Source organism: Meleagris gallopavo, chromosome 1 (assembly GCF_905368555.1).
Source record: "Meleagris gallopavo chromosome 1, MGAL_WU_HG_1.1, whole genome shotgun sequence".
NCBI lineage: Eukaryota > Metazoa > Chordata > Aves > Galliformes > Phasianidae > Meleagris > Meleagris gallopavo.
Window position 1 is genome coordinate 187,987,698 of NC_139404.1, and position 26,000 is coordinate 188,013,697.

Sequence of the window (26,000 nt, forward strand, 5' to 3'; positions counted from 1 at the left end):
TGCTGGAATGACAGGTCCTGCCAACCCTTCTTCCCTATATAGTCTCGAGAGTTATAAAGCTCTCAGTACAGTGAGAAGATATGAGTGTGTTTTTGATTGCAGTCCCAAAGTGGAAGAAGTGTTATGGCATCTTTAGAAAACAAACAAAAATCCACAGGAAAATGGTGTGGACAGGCTGTCCAAAGTTGGATGGAGCCCTGGGCAGCCTAACGAGATGAGTGGCAACCTTGCCCATAGCAGGGGCTTGGAGCTCAATGATCTTTAAGGTCCCTTCCAACCTAAGCCATTCTATGATTGTGTGGTCACCCCTCACTTTGTACTCTGCAGTCAGCTCCTGGCCCCAAAGTCTGTTGTTTTTTTCAAATAAGTCCTTCTGCACAGTGAGGCTATGTGATAAAATATTTTTCTCTCTATACCTAAGAGAGGATTTTCATAAAAACATAGAATCACAAGGTTGGAAAGGACCTACAAGATCATCTAGTCCAACTGTCCTTTTATCACCATTACTACCACTAAGCTACTAAACCATGAAGTTTCAGATTACACAAGACTTACAATGGGATATTCAGAAGACAAAGTTGAGGAAAAATGGGAGAAAGGTGGTTTGGAGAGGAATAAGTGTGACAAAACAAAGGGATAAGAGGATAAAAGTGTTTGATCAAGTGGAAACAGGGCTGGTGGTTGTGTTTGGCTGCCCGTGCCCTGCACTGCTGAGCACAACCCTATCTTCTATCAAACCCCGTTTCTAACTGTGTTTTTGAATGAGGGGCTTTCTATTCTGCATACATATGTGGAAGGACTGCCTTTGACCTCTTTGCTCATTCTTGTCTCATGAGGGGGGCAAAGCCTCCGTCAGCTTCGCAGCAGATGGCATTTCTTCACATCTTTAAACACTAAGTCTTCCAAAATCTTTTAAAATTCCTTTAAAATATAACAATAAAATGTATACTCTAAGTATAAAGTGTAAAAGGAAAGGAATAGTGTAGGTAAATTGGCTGTATATGGTGCTCTATTGGGAAGAATTTCTTCTCAGAGTCAAGCACTGGCTGGGCTGCCCAGGGCAGTGGGGGTCACCATCCTAGAGGTGTTTAATGTATTTAATGAAAGGGAAGGTGTAGTACTTAGGGACATGGTTATGGGCAATACTGGTGGTAGGTGGATGGCTGGACTAGAGGGTCTTAGAGGTCTTCTCCAGCCTGAATGATTCTGTGATTCTAAGGAAGAGATTGTCTTGATAATAGTGGTTATAAAATAGATATCTTTAAAGGTCAGGTGTGTGAGATGGCCTGATAGGTTTCCTGTTCTTTTGCTGTGAGATAAAACAAACATAAGTTTTGCTGCCACAAACGAAAACATTAAGTCTGAGTTGTAATGAAGCGCTGCTCTCAAAAGCCCAATCCAGGAGAAGACACGAAGCTTCGAGTGCTGCGTGATGATTAAGTTCTTTATTATGTATGGTGAGGTGCTGGAACAGGCTGCCCAGAGAGGTTGTGGATGCCCCGTCCCTGGAGGTGTTCAAAGCCAGATTGGATGGGGCCCTGGGCAGCCTGGTGTAGTATTAAATGTGGAGGTTGGTGGCCCTGCATGTGGCAGGGGGGTTGGAGCTTCATGATCCTTGAGGTCCCTTCCAACCCTGGCCATTCTGTGATTCTGTGATTTCACGACACACCCACAGCTCCAGGAGAATGAAGACCCCTCGAAGGCCGAGGACAGCCCTCGGTGGCCTGCCTGGGGCAGGAGGACGGCTGCCCACTGCCTCAATGCCTTCTGCCTTCCTGGGCTGTGAGGCACGGCTATACAACCCTGTGAGGATTTTGGCGGGCTTTCCCTCCGGCGCAGATCCGCGAGGCGCCGCCAGAGGGCGCCATTGTTTCTCGAAGCGCACAGTGGGCCGGGAGCTCCGGTTGCCCCGGCGGCGGCGCGGCGCTGGGAGCGGGCTGTGCGCTGACAGAGCTCGGCCCACAGCCGAGCCGTAGGGCCGGGAGCGGCGGGGCGAGGGGCAACAGCGTTGTGTGGGTGCTGCCGAGACAAGGGTTGCGGCTGGGTGCCCAGGCTGGGGGTGGCGGTGGTGGTCGTTTAGGCCTCGGGGTTGGGGAGGTGGATTTGGGTGTGGGTGGTGGCAGTGTGGGGAGGGCTTCTGAGCAGAGCACTGGGGGTGTGGTTGGGCAATGTGTGATCAGAGGCGTTGGGGGACGGTGTGGAGGGGCAGTTTGGAGCACAGATCTTACGAGGAGCAGCTGGAACTGGGATTGTTCAGTCTGGAGAAGAGGAGGCTCTCTATGAGTCCCTGAAGGGAGGTTGTGGTGAGGGGGGGGTCAGCCTCTGCTCCCAGGTAACAGCGATTGGATGAGGGGGAATGGCTTCAAGTTGTGCCAGAAGAGGTTCAGATTGGTTATTAGGAAAAAGTTCATTACAGAAAGAGTGATAATGCGTTGGCACAGGATGCCCAGGGAGTTGGTGGAGTCACTGTCCTGCAGTGCATTAAAGCCTGCAGTGCATTAAAGAACTTTGTAGATGTGGCCTTGAGGGACATGGTTTAGTGGGCATAGTGGGGCTACAGTTTGTCTAGACGATCTTAGAGGTCTTTTTCAACCTTAATGTTTCTATGAATCTGTATGTGTGTGGCAGACAGTGCAGTCTGGTTGCTGGGGGCAGGCTGGCTCAGGCCTCCATTAAGATGCCTGGTGATGCAGGGGCTGGCAGGGAGTGCACACAGAACACAGTAAGGGACTGAGAGCACAAGGAATTGTTTGCGTGGTTTGGAGATTGGAGAGGGTATGACAGTGATAATTGTTGGTGGAGACTACTGGTAAAGCAAAATAAATAAAAATAAATAAATAAAATAAAATAAAATAAAATAAATCCAAGGGATGGAACGCGTCCCCTACAGGTATAGGCTGAGAGAGCTGGGGCTGTTCAGCCTGGAGAAGAGAATGCTCTGGGGAGACCTGAGAGTGGCCTTTCAGTATCTGAAAGGGGGCTGTAAGAAGGAAATGGGTACACTCTTTAGAAGAGTCTGTTGTAGTAGGACAAGGGGAAATAGTTTCAAACTAAAAGAGTGGAGGTCTAGGGTATAAGGAAAAAGTTTTTTGGAGTAGGGTGGTGAGGCACTGGAACAGATTATCCAGTTAATTGATTGCCCCATCCTTGGATGCAATCAAGGTCAGGCTGTATGGGGCTCTGGGCAACCTTATCGAGCTGTTCATTGCAGGAAAGTTGACCTGATGACCTTTTGCAGGTTCCTTCCATCTCAAATGATTCTATGATAAGTATGTATCACTGATAGCGTTACCATATTGGTGGTCACTGCAATAAGTATCTGGAAGTCACAGTGCCTGGGCTGGAATATATGGGAATTGCTTGATTCGAAGAATGAAGTGGCAGTATTAGTCATTAATTGAAAATGCACTGGTTAACGATAGTGGGATTCTGTTGGGAGTTCAGCCTTATGATTAACTTGTTTGAGAGGAGAAAAATAGATTTTACCCTCTGCAAATGGTTTCCTGCAGGTTTAATATGTTCTCAGTCCCTCTAAATATGTTTCCTTATCTCTTCTGTGTGTGTGTTTTCTCTTGTTTGCAAAACAGAGGAAATCTGTTATTGCAATATGTTGTTTACCTTGCTGTACAGCTTGGAGGCTTGCTTGCTGCACCCTGCACAGGAAGAAGTTCATTAGATCTCACCTGAGACTTGAGTTACAAAAAACAAGCCTTTGGAAAATACTGCTGCTTAAAATGTTGTTTCAGTTTGTATCCAAATTTAAGCAGGAAAATTGATTATCCATTTAGTAGAAGAGAGATCATTTTAAACAAAGATCAATTAGAAAGAAGAAGTTAGAAACTGCTACAGCAATCTTCAGTTTCTGAGGGAAATCAGCAAACTGAGTGCTGGAAGTGGAATCAATACCACTCAGTTAATCCTGTGCTTGTGGATTTGATCTGGAGCTAAGTACCTCACTCTGTCTCATTGCCATTTTTTTCTTAATTCACTTGGCCTCCTTTGGAACACTCAGAGTGTTCACAATTTTGAAAGCTTTCATAAAAAGTATTGTATTAAATAAATGGAAGCTTAACGTGAATTAGTATCTGTAAAGATTATACATGAGTATTAAAGAATTATAAGGTGTCAGACTCGAGCAGCTGCTCACATAGAGCAGGATTTTTTATTGGATGGATAATATTAATAAGTTTTACAGCAGTCATGGTGATGCTGTCACACAAGCATGATTGTAATGAGATTTAACAACAGAAACATTTTACTCACCTGTAGCAACCGTTAAAACTGATCTGGAACTCTTCGGGAGTTTCAAGGTACTGCTGGCAGGAGTTAGAATTTTCCACATTTCTGTGAGTGGAATTGGCTCTGTTTGTGACTTAAGTATTCAACTGTTGCAAAGACTGTGATTGACAGCTTTAGGCAATTGAATCCATGAGTCCATGTTTTCAGCAGCAGAGCAGACAGAATCTGTACAAGTAGTTTTCCAATAGACTGGGGGTAAATTTCTGGATAAAACATGAAGATATTCCAAGCTCTAAGGAGCTCCATGTTGACCAAGGTGTGGCTATGCTTCCTCTCACCTTGCAGAATGAGCATTTTTTTACCTGCCTTTCTGCAGCAGAATGGCTGTTCTCAGTACCTTGTTTCATCACCAGGCATCGTGTACTCATCCAGGATAAAAAGTAATTTTGGTTACAGAAAGTTGACATTGCCTTGCTTCAGGGTAGGGTGAAAGATCAAGAAGGCATCTGCCAGTGTATGGATTGGAGTGCATGTGTCAGTAGTTGGGTTCCATTCCTTTGAGTTTTGGTCAATTTGGTTACTATGTTGCTTTCCATTATTTTTTCTCCCCACTTTACTGTCTCCATTTTAATAGGAAGAGTACCCAGCCTGCTGCATGTTTAGTCACAGAATTACTTTGTTGCAGACTTAGCTATTAGAGTGATAAATGGGTGTTCAGAAGTTGAACAGAAAAGCAAGTTGAAAATGGAAACAGGTCGTGCACTGTGTTTTTAATCACTACGTTTAAAACTCCCTTTGATATTTACAATATTTAACATTTGATGATGCAGCTACTAAAAGTGAGGAATCTTAATAAGTGCTATTTTCTTGGACTATTTTATTTTAAATAATATATGCTACCAGTTTCATTACAGAATTATTCATTGTCAGTTGAATTCTGAGGCTGGTAGTTGTGACAACATGCCCGGGGAATACTGCTGACACAGATAGCCCTTCAGAGAGTGGTTTTGTTCCAGCTTTGACAATGAAAACTGATATCAGAGTTGCAGTGAATGGCAAATATTCATAGTGCTAGGAGAACAGAAGGAGAAGGAAAGAGATGCATATTAACAAGTGAACTTGATGATAAAACAAGCCTGACAAAGAAACAAAGGACTATAAGAAGAACAACTGCTTGTTTGATTTGCAAAAAAATGTAAAGCAACCCACAGTAAGGGATGCAAGAAGTAACTAGTGATAGAGGCCCCTGTTCACAAACATATATTTATTCAGGACAGCACTTCAGGGTGTCAGAACGTGGCCCTGAGTACTGCCATGGGCAGGTCTACTGTTGTCAGTAAAGCACCTCATTTGTATCAGAGCTGTTAAGAACTTGTTATAAGTGGCAAAGTCTGGTGAACCTATCATATTTTGAGGATCATTCATTCCTCTTTTTTTTTTTTCCTTTCTGCTTTGCCCTCTCCTCACTTTAGATCTAATATCCAGAAGTACATCAAAAAGCATGGAAGAGAAGAAGGTGAAACAAGAAGATCAAAGTGCAGAAGAATCAGCTTTCCTGGAAGCCCTACTAGAATTTCAGTGAGTTTAATATATTTAACTTTTCACTCACCTAGAGTATATGAGTGAATAAAGCAGACAGTAAAGTATCAAATTCAGAGCCTGAACCAATCACCATATGGAGTGTTGTGATTGCACATCGTTCTTTTGTGCTCTTGTTTTGAGCTTTCAAGGCTATTTTAGAAATATACACTTTTTAAACTGTGCCTCTACAAAATCTTCTCTGACTGCCAGAAAAAAATTTATATCAGTAGGTTATAACTTAGAACAATTAGTTTTATTAGAAAATAAAAACTTTTTTGTATGTTAGTAGCAGATATTTGATCTGGCTGCTCTGAGATCACAAGATCACACTTGATTGTAATTTCCAGAATTCCCCAGTGTTCACAGAGGTATACAGCCAGAACCTCTGGAGCTCCAGTTGGTTCTTTTAGTGCAGCTGAGAGTGGAACACAAAGGAAAGTGATATAACCAACAAAAGCAAAGAGCAGCCATACACTGTTCTGGTGACACCTGCAGGAGTTTACAGGGTTGATGTGGAATTTTCCATTTGAATTTACAAAGAACAGTACAAATTTCCATAGTGAAACTGACCAAGGTTAGCAGAGTCGTATCACAAATAAATACTATCCAAAAAGAAAGAAGAAAATCTGTTTTGCAAAGAAATAAGCAAAGTGTATTAGTAGACTGAAGAGAAGAATAGGTTTCTGATAAATTTGTTGTTGTGCATAGTTGAACATCCAAGCAAACAACTCATTTATCTGAAGAGTCTTCCACTGAAATGTGTGCTGTGCTGGCACACGATCTTTAGCTTCTTTAGAAGCAGTAGTAGAGGAAAAGAGGAAAAAAGTTTTCTTCCTGTTTCTTTCCTCCCTCTCTCTTTTGCTCTCTTTATCACTCTTATTCCTTCTTTGTCTCTGAAATTTATAATTTGTCTGTGGAAAGCAGTGTAATAATACAAGTGTATTTCTTTCACATTTCTCATTGTGACTTTTCCACAGCGTTTATTTCACTTTCTTTCCAGCCTCATTTGCACACTGAAGGATGACTGCTGTTCATAGTGAGTTTGTTATTCAGGAGGCCACAGCACGGAGCCAAGCTGTCACCTTTGTCTAATAAGTAATACATTATGAGACCATCAAGTCTCGTATCTTTGTGCCTACTGGAAAACTTGAAGAATAGCGGGGAGCACTCTGACAGAAGAGCATACAAATCTACACATCTCCAATGTACATTTCTCAATTCCTGCGTGATCCAAACTTAGGGGGAAAAAAAAAAAGTAATATTAAAAAAAAACATATTAATATGATAGGAAAGGGAAAACAACAAAAAAAAAAACCCAAGAAACAATACTGGTTGAAACAGTAAAAGATATTGTGATAACTGTAATACTTGGCTCCATTTTGCTGTATGGTGAGTGAATTTCAGGAATGAAGAGGGAAAAGACTACAGAGAATTTTGCAAAAAAAAAAAACAACCAAAAACCAACACGTTGCAACAAAAAATTGTTTGCAAAAACACCACCGTTCTTCTAGAATATTTCTGAAAGAGTGATCACCACTGAAGCTGTTCTGGAGCTGTGGCAAAGAGGATGTTAAGTGGTCTACGAAAATTATGGAAGCAGTGAGTTAGATCTTTGACAGAAATCTATAGGCAGAGGAACTCTGGCAGTGCCCATTTCTATAACACTTTTTGAAGTTACTTCACAAGTTCTTGGTGGAAAACATGCAGTTTCTAAGACTCGCCAAATGAAAGTTTTGGAAGAATTGGATGCTGTTTAAGGCTCCAGTTTGAGATTTATCTGGCCTACCTCTGAAAGAACTGCCTAGACTTCTTCTATAGTGAGTGGTGAGTAATAAATATTTCTGGAGCAGAAACTGTCTTGTCTTAAAAGCGATCTTTGCAAAAGGTCAGCTAATCCACAGCCCAAAAAGAGAAGAACTTCTTCCTATCTAGTAGCCACTGTAGTAGCCAAAGGAACATTTTAATCAGGGAGTCCCTTTCCTCAGTATGAGCAAGAGATCCAGACTGACGTGAAGGTCCACATCTATATGGGAAATCTTTTGTTTTCTGTGCAGTGAGTAGACAACAGTATCTACCTAAATTATTGAATCAGTGTGATACAAAAAAAATACGTGCAAGTAGAGTTTATATCTAATCTAGCTTAACATTCCCTTCTCTCCTCTTTTTGTAAAGATTTCTTTCTTTACTCTTTCTCTTCAGAATTAAGAAAAAAGAAGCAGCAATTGATAAGGTTTTGTTTGATTTGAAACAAGTGGAAAAAAAGAACAAAGAATACAATGAAAGAGTAAGTGACCATACATCTTTTTCTTAGCACATTTTTTTCTCCTGACACATTTCACACATGGTATTTTAACTCACAGATTCAGTTTTATTTTTTAAATCTAAATATTACATTTGCTACAAGTAACCATTGCAGTGAATATCTTGCAGTCAATGAAAGTGAAGTCAATGAATCTCTTCATATGCTCAGGAGTTATAAAGCAAAGAATACTGACTTAAAAAATACCTATCTCTTTCATTTTCCTTGGTGTTCCTTTCAGTCTTGAAACCTGGGTTGTATTTCTCTTGTGTAACACGAATCCTTCACTATCAGTGGAACTGGATTTAGCTCTTTTCTCTGCAGACATTTGTAGGCTCCTGTGGATATTCACTCAATTTGCAGCTAGTTCATGGTCTCTCAAGGACTTCTTCAAACTTTAGACTATACAAGACACTTCAGGGCATGCTTGAAGTGCTATTACTGAGCTCTTTGGGCTCCCATCTTACTGCTTTTGACTGGTTCAGAGTTAATCCTTTCAGAAGTGGAGAATGTTTGAGACTCTCTACTGATTGTAATTGGTTTGGCTGTAATAGTTGTTTGCTCCTTTAAGCTATCCTTTGGGAGAAAACATACAGTCAGTAATTTCAAATAATTTTAGTGTCTCTTGACAGAGTCATGGTCAAGAGGATGTAATCACAGTTGTGGAATCTGTATGTAGACTCCAACTCTAGCTCAGATAAGACTCTCTATTGTGATTACATGCAAGTAACTTGATTGATGATGTTTTTGCACAAAGGTGTTAAATTCTCATGAAGAATTTTGAAGTAATTAACTCATGCATATAAGCTGTTATTAAACTGATCCACAAAAAACTTTCTTTAGGCAGTGGAGGTGCTGCACCAAGTATATTGAGGCAGCCATTTGTTTCTCATTTCCTTGGGGTACACATCTTCAAATTGGAGAAAATTCTGGAACTTGCTGATTCTCCCCTCCCCTCTGTGCTTTAGAAACATGAAGAATAACTTTTTAGCTGAGCTTTCTCGCAGTCCATCCTGCACTGGTACAGATCCAACATTTCTTCATTGCTTTACTTTGTAACTTTGAAAACAAATTTGAAAATGTTTCTACGTACGTCTTTCCAACTCTTGTAGAATGACAACCTGAAGGAGGAACAGCAGGCCCACATCAGGCGTATACTAAGAAGAATAGAAGAAAAGGAGAAAGAAAAAGATTCAAAGGAGGTTGTGACTAGGGATGATGTGGAAGAATCACTGAAAGACAAATGGCAATATGCTAAGGACAAAGAGCAAATTCTAAAAGGTAAATTTTGAGTTGTGGAAGAGTGGTTTGCAGTTTACACAATCAGAATTATACAGATTTTGGATTTTAAGTAGATTCTGTTTCCTCGTTAATAAACAGCATTTAATCTTTCCTCCCTAAAATTCAGTTGTGAAGGACTTGTAAGAAAATCTGCTCATTAACCTGACTTAAGTGTCAATGGCAGAGATTTGTAGAAACAAATCTAGTATATTAGACTTCTTGAGATGTGTGTTACTGTGCAAAGACAAACACTTCATATTTTCCATTAAATTGAAATTCATGAAAGCCTTTTGCACTGGCTCCACTGCAAGACTGAAAAATGAATATTGATGGCAGCAAGAAGGACTGCTTGTGGTTGCTGAAAGTTGTGGTTGCCATCCCTGTGATTCTCAGTGGGAGTGAAGTCACATGTGTCTTCAGTTACACTTCAGTGAGAATTGTTGTCTCCTTGGCAGAAGAGGATCTGTCTTTTTTCAGCAGTGATGCTGGCCCTGAGACCATCATGTTATAAAGAGCTGTAATGTAAAAGAATCTCCCCCCAGTCCCTAGACCCAGTGAAAGTGCCTTCATTAAAGAAATCAATGAAGTCAAAAGAATTACAGAATATCAGCTCAAGAAACTGGTGATGAACTTGTCTTCCAATGTTCTTATTTTTATAGACCTGCTCTTCCAAACAGAAGAAACTGACCAACGACTTTCAGTAAGGCAGAGTGAGAGGGATTATTGGTTGGAGTACAAAAATGTAGGAAGTAGAACGGATGCCAACAAAATTAAGAATCTGAAAAAAGACATCAAGGAAGTCAAAGATGACTTTCAGAGGTCTTCAGGTCAGTTTACACCTAGTGTAATAAAAACCATCTAAATTCTTTGTGTATTATTTGCATGAACTAATTAGATTATGATTGAAATTCAGGACTAGAGGGAGCTGTATGGGCAGTGGTTTGAACTGTGTCTCCATTTGCTAGTCTCATGCTGAGGCCCTGCAAAACTGCCAGCAGACATACACAAATCCTGGCAACTGTTTCAATATTGACACAACAGTGCAATTATTTAAGAGCTTATATATTCTGGTGCTGAGTGCTTTATAAAGCCATTAGATTTCTTTATTACTGCTCTATTTTAAAATCATTTAAATATTTTGCTGGTGTGTAACCCATGCTACTAACAGGAGAAGGATGTCCTGATTTTCTTCCTTTACGACTCTCTCAGTATGCATGGCCACAGCCAAGCAGCTGCTAGTAACAGGCAGTGACACTCTAACGGTCTGTATATTCTGTGCCAACCATTACCAGGCATCAGCTACTGTGGACAAGAGCCAACCTGCTATCTTTTTGTCTCTTGAAACATATTTTACCATGATTAAGATCTGCATTATGTTTTCTGCATTGCCAAATAGCTTGTCAGAGATCAAGGTTTGTATTCAAGGAGAGGCTGATATTTTTTATTGCGTGTTTTCCCTCTTCTCAATCAAATGAAAACTTCGCTGTACAGCTGCTGATATATGAAATGAAAAAGAGAATAGACTCTTCTATAGAATGCCAAAATGAACTCATAGGAACATTCAGTCTGGCCTCCTGCATACCACAGGATATAGAGCCAAAAACTCCTGACTGCACAGAAATGTATTTATTGAAGGACTGTGACAGAGATACATGTAGCAGTTGCCTAATTAACATACAGAAAAATGATGCTGTGATGAATGTTAGCATATTGTTTTACTCAGCTTCCTAAAATCAAACATGTGGCTGGGGAGTACTGTCTCCTACCTACAAAAAATGCAGCTAGCAAGCATCCAGTGTGATGCTGCAGCAAATTGGACTTGTTCAATTGTCAAATTTGTAGCAGGCTTAGGGCATAAGTATAGGAAGAGTGGTTTCTGTCTCTGTAGTTACCTCTGCAGGGCCTGACACTGGCATCATTCATGTGGTCTGGAGATGACATTGTAAACAGAATTACTGGAGGGCAGAGGAAGCAAAAGAAAGCCTTACACTTACATGAGGTCTGGAGGAAAAAATATTACAGTGAGACATAGGGGAAATAGGCTCCACAGAACGACTGAGTATGTCTGAACAATTCCTCCTCTTATTATCCCAAAGCATCTCAGATCGTTCAGATGTCTGAAACAATGAAAAGGTGATTCAATTATAGCATGTTAGTACTTCTAGTTCTTTCTGCCAAGTCCAGATGGTGGATTGATTACAGCAGACCAGCTTCCACAGTGTTAAATTAGGAACTAATGCACAACTAATGCACCTTTCCTATTTGACTGCTTTTGATTTCACAATGGGTCCATGACCAGACCTGAAAGCCAGGTCAGCAGTAAGTAGAGTGTCTGCAACACAAGCACAGAGCTAGGCAGAATTTGAAGCTTCTGGAACAAGGATGAAATGCCTTTCTTCAAACAAATTTGCTGCAATCTCATTAATTCTTCCACAAGCAGAAAAAAACTAAGCAGTAGAGGGCTATTTAGAATAGCACACAAACAACTGAAGGAAAGGACAAAATAATTAAACAGTAAGTGTCTAGAACTCGAAGTCAAACAAATTCAATTAGATGTAAGACATACTTTCTAAATAAGGAACACAAGTAATGATGAGAGCAGATAATTGAGGCAATTGCCACATTCCCTTTTCTCTTTTTTTTTTTTTCTTTTGTCAAATTAGAACCCCCTGGAAGACATGAATAGGTCAGAAGATTTATTAGGTTCTGTAGGATGGTAACTGAAAAAAAAATGCTGTACTAATCCAGGTGTGTGAGATGACCTAGTATGTATATGTAAAAACTGTTCTATATGTAAAAACTAAGTTTTTTCAGGATGTCTTGTGGATCATTCCAGGAGCTCTGCTATTGAGAGAGAGAAAATTTAATGTTAAGATAAAAATATCTTACTAGAAAATTACTCAGTTTAGGAGCTGCTGTAGTTGCCAACAGAGAAGTGCAAGCTACTTCAGCTTTCTAGTTTTGTGCTTAATACAATTCTTTGGGTTTGGAAGGATGTCTTCTATGGACAAGTTAGCTGCTCCACAGGATGGGATTCAATGCATGTGTTGGCTGATAAGTTCCAGTTTAGAAACAACGTTGTTGTCAGGTTATGATTTCTGGTTTTCTTTTTGCTTTGTAGAGTATTACAGAAATGCTTTGAAAGCAATGAAAGAAGAGAATGATGCTCTGGTTGAGATGTGCATGAAGAAAAATAAGGAACAGGCCCCAGAGGTATTCCTTCCTTTTTTTTTTTTTTTTTTTTCCCAAAATGTTAACTGTGTTGTAGTTCTGATTTATGCACTCTGCATAAATTATTATTTCAATTGGAATTAAGACGTGGAACTTTTCTGACAAACTGAGAGCAAAATAACCTGTTAGTGCTCTTACTGAATATGGCATTGCTTGTTGTCACACACGTGTACCATTTTTTACATCAAACACTGAGCAGCTATGAGGGCATTTTACAAGAGCAGGTATGGGAAAACAGGGCACGAGGCACAGGTATTACTTCTTCATCAACACATCACTTCTGCTTTCATAGACACCAAAAAACATGCAATGTGAGAACCTGCTCCTGTGTGCTTGTGGTGATGTACAGCAGCATCAGCCCTCCCTGGTGTTTCTTTCCTCTTACTGACATCAATAATTAAATCGTACCAGTGGCTCATTAGCACAGACCTCTTCACGTTTATGTCACTTGTCAGATTAGTACTGTCTCAGCTGTGATTTTACTTGTCTTGTTCTAACAGCCAAAGGTTTGACAGCTTGAAAACAGGAGGATTTGAGCAGTAGTGGGAACTGGGCAGAAATTGATGGAGAAAAAAAGAAATTCTCTAATTCAAATATAGAAAACTATAAAATATTAGTAAATTGCTTGTCATGTAAACCACACAGGGCTGGATGATGGAGAAGAAACAGCTGGCCTTGTGGGCTAAATCTGCTTGTAATCCCTCAGGGGATGTTACAGCCTGTTGTGATGATGTTCCTTAATTATTTCCTGCTGAACAGCAGAAGGTTCTTCTTTTTACTGTACAGCACTGTCAAAGTCCTGCCTTCAGAGGAGATGATATTAAATTGTGTTTTCTCAGAACGCTGTAAGATACTTAGACAAAAGCAGCTGCAGAGAAATTGAAGAGAATGAGTGGCTAAAGCAAGAGGTAAGAGGATCACTTGTTTTCAGTTTATTAGAGCAGCTCAGGTTTGAAATACAGAGGTGTAAAACGGTAATTGTGTCCAGGGACACAAATACTCTGAGCACTTTTAGAGGACAGAAAAAAAAAACACTTTGGAAAAAGGGGCTTCAGGCAGCTCTAAATGGGAGGTAATGAAGAAACCCTGGAGCTTAGGACACTGAGGAGGGGAAAATGCAAATAGCACATAGCTATAATTTATTACTTGATAGCTTTTATACTGTTCTTTCATGGCAATTTAGAGCTACATATTAGATATATGTAACTTTTACTGTCAAGGAAAATCTTTTTGTAAGCCAAATTCATGAAACTGATTTTTCCGTGGTGAAAGTTTGTGTTTGTTCCAGTCAATGCAGATTCTTCACTGCAGTCAAAACCAAACCAAGAGATTGGAGGGAGGAAATGCCCTTTCCCATTTTTGCAACTCACAGTTTAGAATGGAGAAAAACTTGTTTGGATATTAATGAATGAACTTATTCTTTTCCAGTACCAACTCAACAAATCTGGCAGGGGTTCTCCTTTTTACCTGCTGATTTAAGGCACTTGCAAATATGCAAGGATATGGCCTTCCTTCTTTGAATTAACAAGCTCTGAGCTCACACCTTTAACTTTCCAAGGAGGGTGTCCAAGCCACAGTCTTTGTGGCAATGAGGTAGCTGTCAGCAGAAGGGAATGAATGTTTTAATCTGTATAAGCCAACGGGAGCTTGAATTTATGTTCCACCACTGAATGAGCATGTACTGCTGGAGAATTCCATTCCCTTTTCTCTGTCTCACAAATTTTACACAATATTAGGCAGTGTCAACAGCAGAGGTCCACTTTAGAGTGTTCTCCTGTCCTTGCAGGCTCTCTGCTCAGTCTTGAGGGTTGTGAGTTTCTTCCCTCTCAAACAGAAGTTTTCTGTGTTATGAATTATTTTCTTTTGTTCTTGGTTTCCCATGAGTTAGTGCTCTGAATTATTGTGGCAAACAGAATGTTTATCAGTAGCTTTTCCAATCCTTGGAATTCACTCATTCTTTTGCTTTCCCTATACAAATTAAATGTTTTTTCTAAGGCTGATGGTTATATGTAGGTGGCAGACCTTTCAGTATTTTCTTTTGGGGATTTAAAACAAAAATTTCAGTTTTGTCAGTGTTCACAATTTAAAAAGGTTGTTTTTTTTTTTTTCCTGAACTGAAAAGAAAGTTACCAACACACACACAGCATAGCTGCCTCTAAAGTGGAATGAATTTGGAGAACACAGTCATATTTTTCCATCATTAGTATGTTACACCAAGCTGACACAAAGCTGTATCACCTCATTGTGCCAAGCCACATCCTGCTACTGCCTAATGTCCTGCCAGTTTCACCTTTTTTAATTGCTAGAAAAAATGGGAAGTAGCTTTTCACTGCAGATTTGGATGATTATAGCTGGGTGAATTAGGCCCAGGTGAGAAAAGTATTCTGGTTACTAAATACTGCTTTTATACATGTGCATGCATGGCTTTGGAGTAGGTATCCACCCCATTCAACATTTTGCTTCCCAGTGAAGGAGGAAAGAACTTGCTTGTACTTCAGGTAAATTGTGAGAAATTGTGGGAACTGAACAACTGGTATTCTGCAGTTAATGTAACTTCATTGCAACATGGGGTGACTACCATCCAAAAGGAAGTAACACCTGGAGCTTAGTCCGTACAGTAGCTAACCTGGACTGAAAGCATCACTCATTCTGGGTGAGAAAGTTTTATGTGTGAATGGGAATTGGGAAAGGAACACTTCCTGAGCAAGGGCCTGAATTTGCCTCTGCAAAGAATGCTTTTCTCTCTCCAAGTTCTGTTGTGAAAAAAAAAAAAAAAAAGACAAATCCAAAGTTTCTTTCTCCCAGAACAATTTGGCCACATGAGAAGGTTCTGCTAGCAGGGTTGCATTGCCCTTTTTTTTGCCTGAAAATGTGTCAGCACCAAATGCACAGTGCTGCTGACACAGCTGCTTTCTTCCTAGGCATACACTACTGAGACAGTCTGTACCCATACTGGAAAGCTTCCCTAGTAACTACTAAAATTACCTTTTGTTGTTTTTTTTATTATTATTTAATTGTCTAAAGGTTAAACTGTACCGAAAGGAAGTGAGAGATTTGAAAGCCTCTGTTCAGCTCCTGGAAGAAGAAAATATCAGATTAGTGAGAAAACTGATGGATAACAAAATTCAGAACCTGAGAGTACCCAGGTAAAATGATGCCTTCACACTCAGAAGTCATTATCATTTTTTAAAAACAAGGCCTACCTCTATTTGGGCTTTCCAGCAATGAAAGCAATGTAGTTTTTCTAGTTTTGTGGTATCTGGATTTGACTGTGTGTGGGATTTGCATCTTTAAAGGACAACAGTGACCTTGTAACCTTCTAAATACCAAAATTCAGGGAAGAAGCTGAAATATTTTACTTTGGCTGGGCCTTTGTAGGTTATTACTTTCTTCTAATGGAGGTACAGTTAGGGCTTGAAACAGTTTCTTTTTTGTCATTGTCTCAGACCCAGGTTCTCAGACCAAGTGCAAGTGATAGCTTTTTCTTTTATTGCTGATAAAATGTTAAAGGATTAATATGCAAATATATGAGGCTTTGCAATCTTGCAAAGTGAAACAGATTGCACGAATCACTGGGCAGAAGTAAGGAAGAAGCCTTGGAGTGAGTTTCTCTGTAGATGTGTCTGTAGTATTACTTTCCTTTATACTTAAACCATTGAACTTGTTCCCTACAGAGCAATGAATTTACCCTCAAAATGTCCTTGCTAATGGTATGCAAAGCACAGTGTGATAACAGAGATGGCCCCTCTTCATTTTCTAGTCCCAGCTCAGGAATTTCAGTCCTACTGCACAAAACAGTTCGATGTCTTAAGTCAGAAGTGAACATTTTTCTCTCCTCTGAACTCTGAACTGCTTTTAAGAAGGAGCTGCCAGCTGTGGTTCCAGTCTTGGACTGACTGGAGACTGTAACATTTGTTTTCTTTAAGTCTCATGGACACAGTTGAAGTTAAAGCACTAAGAACAAACAATGAGCAGCATTAGCTGCTAAGCTACCTGGCTGCCTCCACTGCATTTTTAAGCCATTGTACTGTTCTGCATTTGTGGTTGAGCAGCAAATGGCCTTCAGAAAGGGCACTCTCCTCTCACCCCAAGGCACTGCACCAAGGGAATTAGAGAGAGAATTCAGACTTCTAATGTGAGTTTCACTTTTCTTTTTTTTTTTCCCTTTTACTTTCATAGGCATTTGTTTCTTACTCAGGCAGCTGGCTTGCAAGGTGAATCTCTCCAGGATGAAATTAAAGCAGTGGAGCATAGAGAGTATTCAGGTAACAGACATGCCAGCAGCTTATAAGAACTGATAAGTCACTGGACATTTAAAAACTTATTTCTTATGGTTTCTCCAAACTGCCTGTAATTTCCCACTTAAATGAATCCACCACAGTAATGATAAAATGTAGTTTGGATTAGGAAGAGAAAACACAATCGGTAACATAGTTCTAAAACTGAAATCAGTGTTTAGATTGTTGAATGTCATTACTCGTAGAGCTGGCCAGGAGCTTGGCTAATAGAATCAGCCATCTTTTACAAAGATGTGATTCATATCTTAATCAGCTCTTTACTGATCCATATCGTCATAACATCATTACCATATCTTGTCCTGGGGAGGACACGTTGCTTTCACTTGATGTGTACATGCACCTTGCAGTCATTCAGCTCATAGAGCTAATTTGAAACTATTCCCTAGCAAGAGTAGATGAAGCTGCACAGAGCTCAGCCTGAACTTCTAATCTTGGTAAGATGTATTGGGCTCAGAGCTGACTGCATACTGGCAGGTGTGCATTAGATACCTGTCTGCTCTGACAGGCTCAGTGCTGTTACCTATGCTGTACGTTCACAGTAGCTAGTGGAGGAGCTGGGATTGTATCACTGTCACAGACCAACATGTCATTTGTCATTCTCTGTCAAGAACTGAGACTTGGTCAGCTGCAAACGTGAGCTATGAAGGGGAATTCTAAGAATAGCTGTGTATCAGGAACATCTGGAGATGCATACAGAGAAACAACTATTTCTGCTGTATTTCCTATTTTTTAAGTATTCGTGGCTATACAGTGAGCTGTTTATTACATCACACTGTCAAACCACATTAAAGATTGTAGGCAGTGCTGCTACTGACTACTAATCGTGATCTTCATAAAGTTTTAACAACTACACACATCATTTTTCTCTTCAAAAAAGCAAAGACTGATGGAGAGGAAAGCCTCAGTAGAGCCACAGTCTCTGTCAGAGAAAGAAGTCCTTTCCAAAGATTCAGTGTGAAACAGAGATTGAGAAATCACAGGACCGTGATGAAGAGCTGCAGGAAATGTCATTGACTCCCATTCTTAATAGCTTGTTTGAAGTTGAAAGAGATTTCCAGGTATGAGTTAAGTATTTGAGTCCTTACTGACACGCTGTATTTCAGGGTGGAGCACAGGCTTCTGCCACTGCAGGGTTCCTTCTTTCTTCTCTCTGACCTTGGTCCTGTTCCTGCATCTGGGCAACTCCGGTGCGCATCAGCCTTTTCTATAGCTGATTCACTCACTAACCCAGCAGAAAAGCTTGCCTATTTTTTTTCTCTCCTCGAGTGTTTTCTGTTGGGTTACTCAACCACACTGACTCAGAGGTCTGGAGAAGACCAGAGCCAGAATAAACATGGTGGAAGCACATAGCTGGACTCAGAGCTCTTGCCTCTGGCAGTAATGAGCTGTTGGATTAGTTTAATTCTTCCTACAGAACTAAGTATGGGAGCACAATTTGGTCTGCAGAGAAAGTGTTATTGTTGAAAACCTGCAGGAAAATAGGGCAGCAAGGCTGCAGTCTCCTAAGCTTAGCTGGCTTGTAGACTCATCCATCAACACTGAAATTACTGAACACAACAACCCCAGGACAACGCCTTGACAGTTGATTTTCATAGGAAACATGCTAATTATCTGAAGAACTGTCTCTTTTCTGTGTAATTGCAAAATAATAATATTCTTTCTTCTTAAGGAATACTTAAAATTGGGTCCTCTGGTGTCAAACCCAATATGTGTGATTGGAAGAGCCATGCCTATTCATAAAGAGCCAGAAGAAACACCAAGCAAGAGCCCCCCAAAAGGTGACCATATTGGTGAATCTGACAAGCACATCACACCTCAGATGATCAAGGCCTTATCTAAAGAAAAGGTTGGTTAAAAAAAAAAAACAAAAAAAAACAAGCTGGGTTGTTAACACAAATGTAACATTCTTGGTTCATTAAAGATTTGCTCTGTCCTTCAAGGAATGAGTGGACTTTGTGGATACTATTTTTGAAAGCCTGAATCATCTACATATTGAAGTTTAATTAGAGGCATGTGGAGAGCTGCTTTCCTTAGATACAGAGGAGAGTCTTGTGCATGCCCTGGGCTTCTCAATCCAAGCAGCTACAAGCATAGCTAATAAATGACCTGAGTTACTATTTAGCTTTCGTGGTCCCTACTTGCAGCCTGTCAAATGTGGGATGCACCCTGAGCAGACACTGAATGTAGATTGCCATCAAGAATAGGACATGTAATACTTTGCTAAATGAGAATCCAGGTTAGCCAAGCACAATTCAAATATTGTTAGAAATTGAACGTTTGAATCATTTTATCCGTCTGCATCAAAATTTCTACTTAAGTATCTTGCAATTAATTTAAAAATTTTGAAGAACAGCATAAAATCTTTTTTTTTTTTTTTTTTTAATTAGCCAAGTATATTGTGCAAGCCTTCATCTTTGTTGTGGGCCTGGTGTTTGTTAAATGTATCTTGGCACACTGATTCACTGAATTTTTCCCTATTCTGCGTGTCCTGCACACAATGCACTGACTTCTCCACAGGGCAAATAGCATTGCAGTGTCTCACTTTATCCCGTGCTTCAGTGCAACCATTTTTCATCCTTTCCTTTATGCCCAGCAGGTGTTTCCTTGAGCCGAAGGTGCTTGGAACTGACTACCAGCTCCTCAGAAACCTGGCTCTCAAAGAAGCATAGAAACACAGGAGCCTTCATCTCAGACTGAATCTCCCTTGAATTGCTTAGCGAACACTTAGATGAGTTTGGACGAGTCTATGCTGTAACTGAGTTACTGCAAAGACTGAGGTGACCCCTAATATTGATGCAGCCAGAGAATGTGGATCCATGCTTGCAAGGTGCTCATGTTTCCAGCCCAACAGAAGGCTCCCCTTGGCTGCAGTGGCTTTCTTTGATTGAAGTGCAAGCTGTAGGAGACGGCTTATTTGAAAGAGAGATTAGTTCTGCTCAGTGGTTAGTCTGGCTTTTCCTTTAGTCACAGAATTAGAATGTGGCTTATGTTGAACAGCTTTGCTGTTAAAAAAAAAAAAAAAAAGGCCTTGCCTTCTTCCCATGCACCCCAAAGGGCATTTACATTAATGTAAGGCTTACCTCTGTGCTTCTGTCCATAATCCACTGCACTCTGCAAGACAACATCAAATTGTACCTCAGAAAAAAATACCTTTGCATCTTGAAATCATTGCTTAGGTTTTAATCATAAATGCCTGCGTGGGTGAGAGGGAGTTAAAAAGAAATCTGAAACATGTTAATTAGGACATAATCCACAAGCAGACTGCACAAGCCAGATGCAAGCATCTTCAGTGAAGTGTCTCACATTCCCTTGATTTCTATAGGCTTTGCATTTAAAGCCAGTGAGGCTTTTACACAGGAAACAGCTAGGCTTTTAGCAAAAGAGCATTTACAGGTCATTTTGAGTGAGATCATACAGCAGGTGCAGGACAGACAGCATGGGTTCATGAAAGGCAGGTCATGCCTGACCACCCTGATCTCCTTCTGGGATCAGGTGATTCAACTGGTGGATGAGGAAAAGGTGTCGACATGATCTACCCAGACTTCAGCAAAGCCTTTTGACTTTGTCTCCCACAGTATTCTGCTAGAGAAGGTGGCATCCCCAGGACTTGGGCTGATGTGCTCTTTGCTGGGTAAAGAACTGGCTGAAGGGCTGGATCCTGATGGTGAGCGGAGTTACACCCATCTGGTGATCCCCAAGTGTCAGTACTGAGGCCTGTCCTCTTCAGTATCTTATATGAGGATCTTGATGAGGGAATTGAGTGCACCCTCGGTAGGTTTGCAGATGACACCAAGCTGGGAAGAAATGTTGATCTGCTTGGGTACGAGAGGGATCTGGGCAGGCTGGATCACTAGGCTGAGGCCAAAGGGATGAAGCTCAACAAGATCAAGTGCTACACTTTGACTGCAACAATCCCAAGCAATGCTACAGGCTTAGGGCAGAGTGGCTGGAAAGCTGTGCTGAGAAATGGACCTGGGAGCATTGGTCAACACTTGGTGAACCATAGGCCAACAGAGATCAGTATCCTTTGACAGCGTGGTTACCTTTAAATTCCCATCATTCAGAAAGAATTTTTTGTTTTTTTACTGTGGTTCTGCTGCCCAGGACAAGCATAGGACACTCACTGGGCTACAAGATACAGAAAAGCATCCACATGCCCACAACGGTAACAAAATGAAAGCCTCTGTTAAGCTGGACTTGTTTTTAGCTGCCACGTAACTAAGAACACAGGGGAGTTTTAACAGGAAAAACCTACCAAGTGTTCACTGGAAATTCAAAGTTAAGTCAAAGAAACACAGGCACGGCCCAAGCCGCATGTGAGCATGTGGTAAATGAGCTAGAGCTAAATCAACCACCTGCCTAAAAAAGCAAAACAGAGTGGTGTATATTGCTCATCTGTATTCATGCTGTGTTGAACCCTCTCTGAGCAACTTCCCTATAGGGGAAAGCAACTGGATTACACTGCTCTGTAGTCTGGCTGTGTATGCAAGAGCTCTCCCCTGGTTTGCTGGGAGGTTTGCAGCCTTTGATGCAGCGAGGTTATGTAACAGTGATCTCTCTGCAGGTGCAGACCTGCACATATTGAGAAATGAGGGCAGAGGACTTGCTCTGCAGCACTCTTCTCATGTTTGCTTTCTGGGAGAAAGGGTTTTTTTACACACACTGCTCCTGCAGGCTAAAAGGAGCTTGCCAGAATAAGATCAAGGCAGAAGCTAATGGACTGAAAAATTACACTGTAGTGACAGGCAAGAGAAACTAATAGCGTTAGCATCACAAGCCTCTGATGGTTCAGTGCTGAGTGGTCCTCTGAAAGACTTTCCTTTGGGTTTTGAATCCACTGTATGAGTAAGGATGTTTCTTTGCAACTCTGTGTTCCAGAGCTTGTGCTCTGCAGCGTATCTCAGGCACTGGATGCCGTTCTGGGACAGCGCATGGTGCAGGATACCAGCAAGTGCTCCTACAGCTGACACACAGAACTGCTCCCTGAGCCCTGGGAAGCTGGGATTTGGCAGGGTGCTCACCTTTTCTTCACTTCTTATCACTGTAGAGTAGTAAGCAGCTACAATTGTATCCAATCACGCTTTTTGGCAAAAACAATACTGGAGCAATTGCTGTAGCTGGCATGGAGAAAGTTCAGCAGACACACTGTGAATGAAGCAGAGATCTACAACATGAAGATAAAACCTCCGTTCTCCTCATACACCACAACCACAGAACTACAAATATATGCTTGCATTCAACACATTTTCATTGGCATTATCAGCTTCCACAACAACTTTTAAGGAGGTTGTCTGGCCGTTCGTTGGCTTCCCAATCTTTGCTTCAGGAAATTTCATCAACAGAGAAGCAAGAAAAGCAAGAAATATGTTATCTAAGACACAGACTGATTTGTTACCTTGAGTAAGTCACCTCCCACAGGTGAAATGATGGAGCATTTCCTCAGCCAGGGAGGGTGGCAGTGACAGTAACAGCTCCAGAGCAGCCTGTATGGGGCTCTCACCTCACTCCTGCCCAAGCCAGGACATCACACATTCCTTTCTAACTCCAGTTTTTACACAAGATAACATCGGATGTTTCATCGGGAATTCACAGCATTTCCTTGCTGGGCAAGTTCAGTGGAAGATGTCAGAGCTGTTTCCTGCTCTCCCCCCTGCAGCATGCAAAAGCTACAAAGGTCAAGTCAGAAGAGTGCCAACAGACCAAGAAGAAAGCTCTTATTTACATATGATCTTATTAACATTGATTCTTCTTCTGCACTCAGCACATTTCCCCTCTACCCATCACGTTATCTTGTCAGCCTCCCATCCCATCAGCATATACCATCTCTCACAGTGCTTTTGCACCTCATTCTCTTTTTTTCTGCCACAATCTTTATCTCAATCATGTCATGGCCTTCAGACTGCAATTCATTTACATCTCTCTAATATTTCTACCAGCTCTGAAGACACGTACTTTTCATTCAACAAGAGATGAAGGTTTTCACCAGGTGCTCCTTGCTGAGGTGCTGTTTGGCAGCTAGAAGCCCAACAGGCTGCTTTGGATAGAGCACCTGATGTCACAGACACTCACATACAAGCCAGCCGTAGAAATTTCCCGAGGTACTGTCAGCATCAATTTATTGCATGTGACCAAAAGGGGTTAGAGTGCCAAACACTGCAGCCTGATGTTCAGAGGGTGGTGGATGCCCCAGGCCTGTTAGTGTTCAAGAGGCATCGGGACAATGCCTGCAGTAACTCTGAGTGCTGGCTAGCCCTGAAGTAGGCAGGCAGTTGGACTGAAGCCACATTTATTCCCTCATCACTGAAAACGCACAGTAATTCAATAGCATGTCTGAGCTATGCTTTTTCACTTAAGATACAACCGAGTGTTATTCCAGCAATACTGAAGGCAAACATTCATCTGGACCAAGTTAAACGGGAAACTAATCAGAGATTTGTCAATCCAGTTTAGTTTGACCTGAAGAGTAAACTGTAAGCAACATTTAGTAGCAAAGCCTCCATCAGGAAGGTGCAACTTGGACAGCATCTGTGCTCACTAACAGCAACTATGAGTCAACAGGAAAGGCTAGCAGGACATCATCCCCACAGCACAGCAAAACCAGCATCATTTCCAACCTCGGGTCCACAGCCCCACACAGGATCTCCAGAGGGATCAGAGATCCAAGAACTATGAAAGCAGATCTACCTCAGTCAACAAAACAGACTGGAACCACTGTCATCCTCCTCCTGCAATACAGTATGCACATATCAAATACATTTGGTATTTTATTAAGTAAACAATGCAATTATCAGTGCACATTTTCAAGCAGCAAAAGAAAAGCACCTCAGACGTTCATACCGTAACAAAATTCTGTGGAAGCTGCATTTTATTTGAAAATCCACCCATTTTTGCTAACGTACATTTTAATATTTTAAACAAAAATAGAATCTGCAGAGACAATGCAGCAAGTATGCTTAACTCATGTACAGAATTGCTTTCATATCACTGACTATCCTTCTGAAGGCCCCCCTCTACCCAGAAGTTATGATGTATTTACACAAAGCACCGATCAACAGCGCTACTTAAATTCTTCATTAACTAAATTCCAACTCCATGTCTGTCAGGAGGCTGCTTCCCCTTTTTGCTTTGAAAAGGTATGTGATAGAAACATGGCACTCTCCAAACGAAAAGGCTTCCCCCCACCCCGACACGCAACACCTCAATTTTTACAGAGAAGAAGGAAAGTCTTAAAGTGAAAGCAATTCCTCACATTCATTTTGGAAAGGCCTTATAATGTCAAATGTAAAAATAATGACATGCCAAGCACAAAGCAATAAAGTTCCTTCCCAACGCACTAATGCTGAATTAAAAATGTAGTGCTTCTTCTAGTCAGTTAACTGTTCCCTTGCAAAATCCTAGGCACAGAATTGACTATAAGGATTAATGCATTTTACAGCTCCTCCCTAATTCCCATATATGCTGAGAATTCATTAGATTCAGATCTTTAAAATATTTAGTGCTCTGTATGTCAGCTGAAAAGCATTCTGAATCAGATTCATTCTTTGTGGATAAAAATCAGACATACTGTATACATCCATACTCATTTTCATAAGGAGTTTTTTTTTGATACAATATTAATGTTAAATTGATAATCATAAATAAATACAAACAATAATACATAAGGAATGTCTACTGCAAACTGAATATATAATTTTTTAAAAAAGTTAATTTCCATTACTGCTGTGCCTACGTTTGTGAGGACTGAAGAAAAGGTAACTGCAGAATTAAGAGTTAGGATTGGACCCTCCCCTCCCCACAGAGTCTTGTTTTGCGTTACGGTAAAGGACACGTCTCCGTTCCACACTGCACTTCCAAACACCAATTGCAATTTCCAGAATACAGGCTTCTCTTTGTACGTTATGATTACGGGTATTATTAGAAGCTGAAAGTATCGACCTGTTAGTCACCAGGACAAAACCAGGATCTTAGCCTCGACTCATGGCAAGCCTTGGCTTTGCCTCGGATGCTGATGCTTTCCTATGGAGTTGTCCCAGGTTCCTTCATTGGTCTTCATGTCACTGCGTTATTCAGTGGAAGAGGAGAGCTTGACAGACTGAAGTTGTTTTGTTTTTTCCTGGAAATGGGGGCTTACTGGTGAGCACATCTATTTGGAAACGTTCTTTTCTCTTCCATCTAACAGTTACATAAACTGAATCTGGAAAGATTAAAAACCTTCATGTTAACATCCAGCACAACCAGAAGTAGGATTTCACTATAAATCGTGCTTTCTTCAAACATTTCCATTCTTCAAACGCCCAAGATCCCCACAGGTCTGAAGTTTTGAACAGAAATAAGTTCACAAAAAGAAAAAAGCCATCAGGATGTTTTTTTCTTTTTCCACCTACATCTGCTTTAATTAAGCCATTCTGTCCAACCAAACAACTCCATGCAATACTGCCAGCAGCAGCACAGTAACACAGATCAGTGTGGCTGCACAGGGAGCCCATGGCCACGTTTCAGCTGGGTCCAGAGGAAGCACCCAAAGAAAAGCAGAACGCTCTGTATGACAAAGGCCTTCTCTTTGTGTCTTCTAGAATGATCCACGTTCTCACTCATCATATTACTCCCACCCACCCCAACACGAACAGGAGCAGAAGAAAAATTCCATTGAGCAGCTGCACCAGAATTGAACCCCCGCACAGACAAGCCAAGCACCTCATTCTGCACTGCTGGGCATCTGGTGAAGTGCATGAGCAGGCTGCTGGGAGCAGGGTGGTGTTTGCTGCTAGCACTGAATAACAAACACGTTCCTGATGAAATGGAAAACACCAGGTGGAACCAGTTCCTTCTCCCTAGCTGCAACACAAAGCCCTGTGTGCCCTGGCTCTTGCACTGCAGAGGGGAGCTAGCAAACTATTTCCAAACTGAAGCAAAACACTGCTTGACTTGATCAGGTCTTTAAGCTGTCAAGTGCACCAAGTTCCCAAGTCACTTCCACAGTGCTTCCAATTCAACATGACTGGTTTTTATTAACGTATCTATAAGTGTTTTTAAGAAAATAAAACTCTGATTAGAACTTTCATCTTCGTTGT

The 26,000-nt window shown here is 41.1% G+C and overlaps 2 protein-coding genes across 4 annotated transcripts in view; one reads left to right on the forward strand and one right to left on the reverse strand.

Annotated features, from left to right (window-relative positions):
- Window positions 1–5,711: 5,711 nt before the first annotated feature.
- On the forward strand, window positions 5,712–18,868 carry CCDC83 (coiled-coil domain containing 83). Its single transcript, XM_031552090.2, is given in 11 exon segments — window positions 5,712–5,817; window positions 8,020–8,104; window positions 9,232–9,400; window positions 10,060–10,227; window positions 12,522–12,613; window positions 13,471–13,539; window positions 15,656–15,777; window positions 16,811–16,896; window positions 17,807–17,845; window positions 17,848–17,987; window positions 18,599–18,868. Coding segments are annotated over 11 exon segments (1,233 nt in total). The 5' UTR covers window positions 5,712–5,740; the 3' UTR covers window positions 18,785–18,868.
- Window positions 18,869–23,763: 4,895 nt separating this feature from the next.
- PICALM (phosphatidylinositol binding clathrin assembly protein) overlaps window positions 23,764–26,000 on the reverse strand; it is a 63,511-nt gene continuing 61,274 nt past the window's right edge. For all 3 annotated transcript variants that reach the window (XM_010706175.4, XM_010706176.4, XM_010706174.4), the window contains one exon: window positions 23,764–25,123. Coding sequence is in view for 1 of the 3 variants with exons in the window: in XM_010706176.4 (XP_010704478.2) it covers window positions 25,109–25,123 (15 nt within the window). In the remaining 2 variants the exon portion in view is untranslated. The remainder of the gene's footprint in view (window positions 25,124–26,000) is intronic.